Source organism: Entelurus aequoreus, linkage group LG19, assembly GCF_033978785.1.
Source record: "Entelurus aequoreus isolate RoL-2023_Sb linkage group LG19, RoL_Eaeq_v1.1, whole genome shotgun sequence".
Taxonomy (NCBI): Eukaryota; Metazoa; Chordata; class Actinopteri; order Syngnathiformes; family Syngnathidae; genus Entelurus; species Entelurus aequoreus.
In genome coordinates, this window is record NC_084749.1 from 9,739,495 (window position 1) to 9,751,505 (window position 12,011).

The window sequence follows — 12,011 nt, forward strand, 5'->3', positions numbered from 1 at the left end:
TATGTGGCCTGCTATTTCATTTTATGTGGCCTGCTATTTCCTTTGATGTGGCCTGCTATTTCCTTAGATGTGGCCTGCTATTTCCTTTTATCTGGCCTGCCATTTCATTTTATGTGGCCTGCTATTTCTTTTTATGTGGCCTGATATTTCCTTTTATGTGGCCTGCCATTTCATTTTATGTGGCCTGCTATTTCTTTTTATGTGGCCTGCCATTTCATTTTATGTGGCCTGCTATTTCATTTTATGTGGCCTGCTATTTCCTTTTATGTGGCCTGCCATATCATTTTATGTGGCCTGCTATTTCATTTTATGTGACCTGCTATTTCATTTTAAGTGGCCTGCTATTTCCTTTTATGTGGCCTGCCATATAATTTTATGTGGCCTGCTATTTCATTTTATGTGACCTGCTATTTCATTTATGTGGCCTGCCATTTAATTTTATGTGGCCTGCTATTTCATTTTATGTGGCCTGCCATATCATTTTATGTGGCCTGCTATTTCATTTTATGCGGCCTGCCATATCATTTTATGTGGCCTGCCATATCATTTTACGTGGCCCGCCATATCATTTTTGTGGCCCGCCATATCATTTATGTGGCCTGTCATGTCATTTTATGTGGCCCACCATTGTCATTTTATGTGGCCTGCTATTTCATTTTATGTGGCCTGCTATTTAATTTTATGTGGCCCGCCACATCATTTTATGTGGCCTGCTATTTCATTTTATGTGGCCTGCCATATCATTTTATGTGGCCCGCCATATCATTTATGTGGCCTGCCATTTAATTTTATGTGGCATGTCATTTACATGGCCCGCCATATCATTTTATGTGGCCTGCTATTTCATTTTATGTGGCCCGCCATATCATTTTATGTGGCCTGCTATTTCATTTTATGTGGCCCGCCATATCATTTTATGTGGCCTGCTATTTCATTTTATGTGGCCCGCCATATCATTTATGTGGCCTGCAATATCATTTTATGTGGCCTGCCATTTGATTTTACGTGACCTGCCATATCATTTTATGTGACCTGCCATATCCTTTATGTGGCCTATTATATAATGTGTGTGTATGTATTTATGTATATAATGTGTGTGTGTGGGTATTAATATACAGTGAAGTGAATTACATTTATATAGCGCTTTTTCTCAAGTGACTCAAAGCGCTTTACATTGTGAAACCCAATATCTAAGTTACATTTAAACCAGTGTGGGTGGCACTGGGAGCAGGTGGGTAAAGTGTCTTGCCCAAGGACACAACGGCAGTGACTAGGATGGCGGAAGCGGGGATCGAACCTGCAACCCTCAAGTTGCTGGCACGGCCGCTCTACCAACCGAGCTATACCGTCCCGTATATATGTGTGTATATAATGTGTGTGCGTGTATTGAAGTTAGAGCAGGGAGGGGGCGTGGCAAAGTGTGTCCAGTAAGCAGGGAGGGGGCGGGGCAAGGTGTGCCAGAGACAGCAGGGAGGGGGCGGGGCAAGGTGTGCCTGAGTGAGCGGGGAGGGGGCGGGGCAAGGTGTGCCTGAGTGAGATGCAATGTTTCTGGGCTCCAGATAAGATTCCACTTAGGGCCAATTTAGCGTCAGTTGTGCGTGACACTTGAATGTAAAGGCAGCGAGTTGAGTACCTGTCGTGTCTGGCCATGTTGGGCACCTGGGACATCCTGCGCTGGGACTTGGGCGAGGCCGCCAGGTGCTTCTTGTTCTTCAGCAGCTGCTTGTACTTGGGGTTGTGTCGCAGCCAGCGCAGCAGAGCCTCGCACGCGTCCAGGCGCATCCCCGTGTTGGTCAGGCTTACCGCCAACGCCATGAGGGCCGCCAGGTTGTTGGGGTGGAGCTCCAGACACCTGCATTTCAACACACCTTATTTACTTTTTTCCTTCGCTTCGACCCCTGCGGCTTATCAAACCGTGCAGCTAATTTATGTTTGTTTGTTTTTGCAGACAGACATAATGCAAAATTTGGAAAAATTGCATTGCCCTTCTGTTTGGACTGAGCTTTCAACCGGAAGTACATTTGCCGTTCGGTCTTCTCGCCGTCCATAGCGTTTCTACTGGTATGGACTCTTCATTCGTCACACCAAGCAAGGTTTGTTAAGTTTTACAATATAACTAAAACAATTCTTACTTACCAAAGCATACCATGTGTGATGTCTGTAGGAGTGTTTTCATGCATATTTGTACGTGCTATCGTAATGTAATCAAGCGAGCCTCGTTAGCATTAGCTAATATGCTAACAGGTTTACGAGTGTCTGTGTTAGTATTATTAACTTACAGTCTTTTAGTATTGTTTCACTTTCACAAATTCCTCAGTAAATTCACCAAAACGTCACCGTGGAGTTATTGAGTCTGTTTAGCTGATCGGAGAGCTAGCGGGTCCATGACGATGACTTATGTTTTGTTTGATCATCCGTTTTACTGCCGTGTTACAGAAACAATTAAGGTATGTAAATAGACATTTACAGAATATTTCTGTGCAAATAACTCATTTCACAACGTATATATATATATATATATATATATATATATATATATATATATATATATATATATATATATATATATATATATATATATCTGCGGCTTAAGGTCTGGTGCGGCTAATATATGGAAAATATTTCATCTTCAAAAATTTAGCAGGTGCGGCTTACGTACAGGTGTGCTCTATAGTCCGGAAAACACGGTCATTTTATCTTTAAAAAAAACAACAAAAATGCATTAGCGTGATGCTAATATGCATTGGTTTTGCTACTGATTAGCATTAGTGATTTCTGTCAGGTTCAAACACTGATGACATCTATTAAACCAGGGGTGTTTTCCACCGAGGGCCGCACACGGAAAAATTTAAGCATGCGGGGGCCATTTTGATATTTTTCATTTTCAAACCATAACAAAATATATGGATTTTTTTTTTTAACCTTTAGGTCTCAGTCATTAAAATGTTAAGAATTAGTCAAATTATTATTATTATTTTTTAATTTAACGCTTACAGTAAATCTGTATATCAACTCCAGGTTGATAAAAAGTAAAAAAAAAAAAAAAAAAGAAAAAGAAGGTTTTATGCCTTTTCTGTCAAAGACAACTTTGTTTTTTATAGTAAAACTGGAAATATGCAGTATTTAGTAATTAGAGCTCTAAAAGATCAATAATGAAGGACACTGTTGATTTTAATTATTTAATATTTTTGAGTAATCACAGTGAAAATATTCATAAATTCCCACTAAATATATTTGGGATCCAAAAGGTCCCCCACTCATAAAGTGATACATTTTTATTTGTTTTTTTTTACTTTCAAAACTTAAGTTACGAGATCAACTTCAGATATATCTGTCGATTTTACGTTTGAACTATTATTTTGTTTGTTTTTATGCTCTTTTGTCAAATAAAAATTTGATGTTTTTATATGGCAACCACACAATATATGCAATATTTTTTCCACATAAAACATTTTAAAGTGACATTTTTTAAGTCATTGGAGCCAGGAATAGGTCAATAATTCATTATAACATAGATTTTTTTGTCTTTTTTTTTTTTTTGGAGCAATGGCAAAAAAAAAAAAGAAAGACAAAAGGAAAAAAAAACAGCCTGCATGGCAGCTTTGTGTCAACATTGCAACTTTTTCTCGTTAGATTTCACCTCATTCCACTTTTTAAAATGTATTTTTTTATTTTTGCAATACTATCAATTTTGCAATGTTTGCAGAATGTGTGGCGGGCCGGTAAACAATTAGCTGCGGGCCGCAAATGGCGCCCCGGGCCGCACTTTGGACACCCCTGTATTAAACAGACAAAGAAGCAAGGAATCAAACAGAGACAGAATTTGGCTCAATGAGGAGAGCGCGTGCACCTGTACCCTTGTACAGTCCCACCACGCTCTGACAAAAGATTGTACGCCTCCTCTTTTATTTGGACTTTCCCTGATTACATGGCAACAGCTGTTTCTAAAGGGACGGCGGGTCGTAAACAGCCTCTGCCTTTGGTCACAAAACAGTTCAAAGAAGAGGGGGGGTCAGGTCCTGCTTCCTCTCCGCTTTGTAGATGTCGGGTCAAGACAAAATCTTCCCGTGGATTACAATACATCAAAGAAACCGACACCCTCATGCCGCTCCCCATCCTACACAGTGGAGTTTTACAAGCCTTTTGATTGGTAGGATCGAAGACAGCTTTTGTCTGCTCGCCGGGAACACATGGCGATTTCAACCCGTCCAAATGTGTTCATAAGAACTACAGCTAAGATGCACGTTACCATCAAACAGCTGGCGCGTAATAAGTAGAAGACTTAGAGCATTAACACTTTTGAGGGCGCAACAAAAAACCACGAACTATACAGTAAAAAACTATACAGTCCTGCCAGCTTGGACTTGCAAGTGTAACCGCAATGGCCACACTTTGCACACCCCTGGTATATGCTGACCTACAATAGTTGGATTGGGCATGGACACTATTGTTTTTATTGCAAATGTGTGATATGAAAATGAAGGTGGGGGTAATGGGAAGTGTTGCCATGGCAACGCCATCTAAAACATTTAATGCCACTTCAGACCAAAACACAGATGGCAGCACTTATGTAACACAAACAATAAGCTGATATCTGACTGATGGATTAAAGTCCAGTTCTGACTAAAAACACACACACACAAATGTGTCTGTGTGTATATGTATGTATACGTGTATATATATGTGTGTATGTATATATTTGTGTGTGTCTATATATATATATATATATATTAGGGATGTCCGATAATGGCTTTTTGCCGATATCCGATATTCCGATATTGTCCAACTCTTTAATTACCGATACCGATATCAACCGATACCGATATCAACCGATATATGCAGTCGTGGAATTAACACATTATTATGTCTAATTTGGACAACCAGGTATGGTGAAGATAAGGTACTTTTTAAAAAAAATTATAAAATAAAATAAGATAAATAAATTAAAAACATTTTCTTGAATAAAAAAGAAAGTAAAACAATATAAAAACAGTTACATAGAAACTAGTAATTAATGAAAATGAGTAACATTAACTGTTAAAGGTTAGTACTATTAGTGGAGCAGCAGCACGCACAATTATGTGTGCTTACGGACTGTATCCCTTGCAGACTGTATTGATATATATTGATATATAATGTAGGAACCAGAATATTAATAACAGAAAGAAACAACCCTTTTGTGTGAATGAGGAGGGAGGTTTTTTGGGTTGGTGCATTAATTGTAAGTGTATCTTGTATTTTTTATGTTGATTTAATTAAAAAAAACAAATAAAAAAAAACAAAACAAAAAAAAACGATACCGATAATAAAAAAAACGATACCGATAATTTCCGATATTACATTTTAACGCATTTATCGGACATCCCTAATATATATATATATGTGTGTGTGTGTGTATATGTATATATATATGATTTATGTCAATATATATATATATATCTATATATATATATATATATATATATATATATATATATATATACTACCGTTTAAAAGTTTGGGGTCACATTAAAATGTCCTTATTTATCCAATGAAGATAACTTTAAACTAGTCTTAACTTTAAAGAAATACACTCTATACATTGCTAATGTGGTAAATGACTATTCTAGCTGCAAATGTCTGGTTTTTGGTGCAATATCTACATAGGTATATAGAGGCTCATTTCCAGCAACTATCACTCCAGTGTTCTAATGGTACAATGTGTTTGCTCATTGGCTCAGAAGGCTAATTGATGATTAGAAAACCCTTGTGCAATCATGTTCACACATCTGAAAACAGTTTAGCTCGTTACTGAAGCTACAAAACTGACCTTCCTTTGAGCAAATTGAGTTTCTGGAGCATCACATTTGTGGGGTCAATTAAACGCTCAAAATGGCCAGAAAAAGAGAACTTTCATCTGAAACTTGACAGTCTATTCTTGTTCTTAGAAATGAAGGCTATTCCACAAAATTGTTTGGGTGACCCCAAACTTTTGAACGGTAGTGTATATATATATATATATATATATATATATATATATATATATGTATATATATATTTGTGGAGTTGTGTGTTACCTCTGCAGGGAGACGATGGCTGCCTGCTCGTTTTCGTTTTCCGCCTGGGTGGTGCCCAGCACTTGCCAAGCCTGCAGGGAAGCAACACGGTTCAAGTTAGACTTTAAGTGCTTTTATTTTGAAAAAAAAAAACAGCAACACCCCAACACTTTCCACAGTGAGTTGATCTGTCAGCTGGGATTGGTGTGGAGGGTGTGGCGCCACGCACGACCCAGGTACCGTAACGTGGCACTGTTGGATTGTACCTCAATATCAAGAGTCGGTGCCAAAAAAGTACCGAATTCAGTACAGATCTCTAATCAGCAGAAATTATAGTACGTACTTTTATTGTGTAGTAGTGTGGAATGTTGGAAAAGGTTCGATCAAGTGAAAAGAGTCAAACAGAACAATGGTAGGAATGAAAAACACTAACCTGTTTATTATTAACATCTGGAGTGGACTTATGCTGTCTTTAGGTCGAGGTGGAGTGGTAATTCATGACGTTAAGCTCACGATTAAGTAAGTTGAATAATGCGGACACACGTGTTACTGAATACTATTCAACACACTTCTGCCTTGGAGACTTTGTATGTGTAAGTAATATGTAACTACTTGTTTATATTGACACGTCACCTGTTATTGTTCATTATTACCTTGTGTGCTTAGCTGTTGTGTAGCCGCTTTGTAGCCTATAGACGAGCATGTTCACCTTTTGTAAATGACTTTAGTAAAATAGAAGAAACTGTGTTTATCGGAGGACATTTAGATGTTACCTGTCCAGGGCCTGACTCCCCTCAAGGCGACCTTTTCTGTGGTTTGTTCTGTAACCAAAGGCGATGGCTGTTTACGACCCCTGTCCCTTAGAAACAGCTGTTGCCATGTAATCAGGGAAAGTCCAAATAAAAGAGGAGGCGTGCAATCCTTTCGTCAGAGCGTGGTGGAGACTGTGCAAAGAGTACAGCCCAGACGTTTCTCCTCAAATTGAGCCAAATTTAATTCTGTCTCTCTTTAATTCCTTGCTTGTTTAAGAGATGTCATCGGTGTTTGAACCAACTTTCTTTTTGTATTGTTTCACTTTCACAAATTCCTCCGTAAATTCACCAAAACGTCACCGTGGAGTTATTGAGTCTGTTTTAGCTGATTGGAGAGTTAGTTTGCGCAGCTAGTGGTTCCATGACCATGGCTTCTGTTTTGTTTGACCTAGCCGTTTTACTGCCTTGTTACAGACAACAATTAAAGGTATGAAAATAAACATTTCTGTGTAAATAAGTCATTTCACAACGTATATAGCTGGCACTTATAGTCTGCTGCGGATAATATAAGAAAATATTGTTTTCTTCTATAGTCTGTAAAATCGAGTAATTACTGGTTAGTAGTAAAAGTGATACTTGGCAGTGATACCAATGCACTGACCTCTGAATCGTGAGGGTCCTGCAAGACGGCCGCTTCCAGCAGAAGCACGGCGTTTGGCAAGTCCCCCTCCCGAGACTTCTTCTGTCCCTCCTCGAAGGCGTTGGCCAGGTCCTTGTAGGGATTGTCCGTGTGGAAGTAGTAGCCCTGTTAGCACAACACAAGGACGAGGGGAAGTTGAGCCAGGTCACAACTAATCCATCTTCAACCCACAAGTCGTCTTTTTGCACCTGGAATTAAACCTGGGAGATTTGCAAGTGCGATTGGCCGAGTGCGTTCACAAACAAGATGACCTTGAAAGAAGTTTACGTGTTTGTGTCAAAGTCACACTTTGTTTGGTCTTCATTTACTGAGAAATAGTTTCTACAAAAATATGTCAAATATTACAAACTATTCACTATTCTTCTTTGTCTGAACTTGCAGCTTCAGGGCCCAAATGTATTTTTAGAAATAGCAGCAAGTAACCTTTTTTCACATAAATGCCTGTTGTTGCCATGGTGACCCCGGTCGTCTCTGATAATGCAGAGTGAAACTAATAATGACCAACATTTGCCACACGCTTCATTCATTAGACAGGATTGGTTTTCAATGTGGGAATGTGATGATAATAATAGACTGTATACTTAATATAATAGACTGTTTACATAATATAATAGACTGTATACATACTATAATTGACTGTATACATAATATAATAGACTGTATACATACTATAATTGACTGTATACATACTATAATTGACTGTATATATAATATAATTGACTGTATACATACTATAATTGATTGTATACATAATATAATAGACTATACATAATATAATTGACTATACATACTATAATTGACCGTATACATAATATAATAGACTATATACATAATATAAATGACTGTATACATACTATATTTGACTGTATACATACTATAATTGACTGTATACATAATATAATTGACTGTGTGCATAATATAATTGATTGTATACATAATATAATAGACTGTATACATAATATAATAGACTGTATACACAATATAATTGACTATACATACTGTAATTGACTGTAATCATAATATAATTGACTGTATACATAACATAATAGATTGTATACATAATATAATTGACTGTATATATAACATTATTGACTGTATATATACTATAATTGACTGTACACATAATATAATTGACTGTATACATACTATAATTGACTATATATAATATAATAGACTGTATACATAATACAATTGACGGTATATATATACTATAATTGACTGTAATCATAATATAATAGATTGTATACATAATATAATTGACTGTATACATAATATAATAGATTGTATACATAATATAATTGACTGTATATATAATATAATTGACTGTATACATAATATAATTGACTGTATATATAATATAATTGACTGTATACATAATATAATAGACTATACATAACGTAATAGACTGTATACATAATATAATTGACTATATACATAATACAAATTTTGTATAATTGTGCTGCAGGTTTCATACATGTCTTTTCCACCAAGAACTATAGTAGGCGCCCTACATCACCAAAGGTCCTGGACGTTTGTCTATTGATCCAGTTTGTGTGTGCTGTCATTAGTCCTGCCTGCATGCATACTGTACATACAGTAAGTCCTATTTTACAGCACCGCTCGTTAGTGGCTAGTGACCTTCTCGTGGGGCGAGACCGTGGAGGGAATCTGTCCTTCTTCGTTCTCCGTCAGCCAGTTCCGGCGAGCCAGTTCTTCCCACTCGGCTTGCATCTTGTCCCAGAACTCGGTGTCGGACTACAGACCACAAGGGAAGGAGAGGATCAATGATGGCCACCGTTTCATGTCATCACTTATGTCGAACAATAAAAAGATCAATATTATAACTCAATCATCACCTTGGCGATGACGGGAAGAAATGGAGCAATTGAAATTCATATTTGATCAATCCTAATACATCCGTACACGCGCAGTCCTCTTCCCATGTTTGTGCTAAATCAATAATACGCTGAGGAAGGACTTTGTCTCTCCTGCTGGCCGAGCATGCAAGTGAAAGTAACATGAAGAAAGTGGAAGTGAACGTAACGTGAGAAAAGGGAACGTGACGTGAGAAAAATTAAAGTAGCATGAGAAAAGTGAAAGTAACACAAGGAAAGTGAAAGTAACATGAGAAAAGTGAAAGTAACGTGAGATAAGTGAAAGTAACTTGAGAAAAGTGAAAGTAACATGAGAAAAATTAACATGACAAAAGTGAAAGTAACATGAGGAAAGTGAAAGTAGCATAAGAAAAGTGAAAGTAATGTGAGAAAAGTAAAAGTAGCATAAGAAAAGTGAAAGTAATGTGAGAAAAGTGAAAGTAATGCGAGAAAAGTGAAAGTAACATGAGAAAAATGAAAAGTAATATGAGAAAAGTGAAAGTAATGTGAGAAAAGTGAAAGTATCGTGAGAAAAGTGAAAGTAACATGATAAAACTGAAAAGTAAAATGAAAAAAGTGAAAGAGAAAGTAAAATCACAAAAGTAAAAGTAAAAAGAGGAAAGAGAAAGTAACGTGAGAAAAGTGAAAGTAACATGAGAAAAGTGAAAGTAAAAAGAAAAAAGTGGACGTAAGATGAGAAAAGTGAAAGTAACATAAGGTAAGTGAAAGTAACATGAGGTAAGTGAAAGTAACATGAGGTAAGTGAAAGTAAAAAGAGAAAAGTGGACGTAACATGAGAAAAGTAAAAGTGAAAGTAACATGAGGTAAGTGAAAGTAACATGAGAAAAGTGAAAGTAAAAAGAGAAAAGTGGACGTAACATGAGAAAAGTGAAAGTAACATGAGGTAAGTGAAAGTAACATGAGGAAAGTGGAAGTAACCTGAGAGAAGTGAAAGTAACATGAAAAAATGAAAAGTAAAATGATAAAAGTGAACGTAACGTGATAAAAGTGAAAGTAATGTGAGAAAAGTGAAAGTACTATGTAAAAAATTAAAAGTAAAATGAGAAAAGTGAAAGTAACGTGAGAAAAGTGAAAGTAGCATGAGGAAAGTGAAAGTACCATAAGGAAAGTACAAGTAAAATGAGAACATTTTTAAGTAAAATGAGAAAAGTGAAAGTGACATAAGGAAAGTGAAAGTAGCACGAGAAAAGTGATAGTAATATGCATGACTGTATTGTATAAATACTGTATGTGCTACTGTATTGTTGAAGTACTGCATGTATTACTGTATTGTTTAAGTACTGCACGTATTACTGCATTGTATGAGTACTGCATGTATTACTGTATTGTTTAAGTACTGCACGTACAGTATGAAGGTGAAAACAACACATTCCATTTGAAGTAACAAGTAGAATTGTGTTGGCTATCTTGGAGTGGATACATACATACATACAAACATACGTTTACACATACAAACAGATATATATATATATATATATATATATATATATGGATATATATATGTACACATACATAGATATATACATATATACACATATGTGCATATATACACATACATATACATATATATATACATATACACATAAATACATTCATAAATACATATATACATACATACATGTTTTTACATCTAGTGAAGACTATAATATTCATCACAACATGTATGAATATTAATATAATAATAATAATTACAGCATGTATGAATATTAATATAATATTCATCACAGCATGTATGAATATGAATCACGTGTGATGATGAATGATGCCAATGACAACTTCTCCAATGTTACAAGCGCCACGGCGGGTCATGTGACTGCGAGGGCGGGGTCAGTGTGTCAAAGGTCATCTCATCAGGGCTCTGCGCCGCCTTGTGATTGACATGACGGCCATTGTGGCTCCTGACAGCCGCCATGACAGTCTGCTGACACATTCACTCAAGACTTTTCCTGCAGGCGTACATCACCACCCGCACTACTTGTTATATACTACTTATTATATATACTACTTTTTATATACACTACTTATTATATACACCACTATTTATATACACTACTTATTATATGCACTAATTATTATATACACTACTTATTATATACACTATTTTTTATATACACTACTTATTATATACACCACTTATTATATACACTACTTATTATATACACCACTTATTATATACACTACTTATTATATACACTACTTATATATGTACACTACTTATTATATACACTACTTATTATATACACCACTTATTATATACACTATTATATACACTACTTATTATATACACTATTTTTATATACACTACTTATTATATACACCACTTATTATATACACTACTTATTATATACACCACTTATTATATACACTACTTATTATATACACTACTTTTTATATACACTACTTATTATATATGTACACTACTTATTATATACACTACTTATTATATACACCACTTATTATATACACTACTTATTACATATACTACTTTTTGTATACACTACTTATTATATACACTATTATATACACCAATTATTATATACACTACTTATTATATACACCACTTATTATATGCACCACTTATTACATACACTACTTATTATATATACTACTTATTATAAACACTAATTAT

At 35.7% G+C, this 12,011-nt stretch overlaps 1 protein-coding gene across 2 annotated transcripts in view; it reads right to left on the bottom strand.

Annotated features, from left to right (window-relative positions):
- Nucleotides 1-12,011, bottom strand: part of pex5la (peroxisomal biogenesis factor 5-like a) — a 153,021-nt gene that overhangs the window by 16,294 nt on the left and 124,716 nt on the right. For both annotated transcript variants that reach the window (XM_062027845.1, XM_062027844.1), the window contains 4 exons: nucleotides 9,126-9,242; nucleotides 7,449-7,592; nucleotides 6,057-6,127; nucleotides 1,634-1,852 (listed from right to left, as the gene is read on the bottom strand). In XM_062027845.1, coding sequence (XP_061883829.1) covers nucleotides 1,634-1,852; nucleotides 6,057-6,127; nucleotides 7,449-7,592; nucleotides 9,126-9,242 — 551 coding nt within the window. The remainder of the gene's footprint in view (nucleotides 1-1,633; nucleotides 1,853-6,056; nucleotides 6,128-7,448; nucleotides 7,593-9,125; nucleotides 9,243-12,011) is intronic.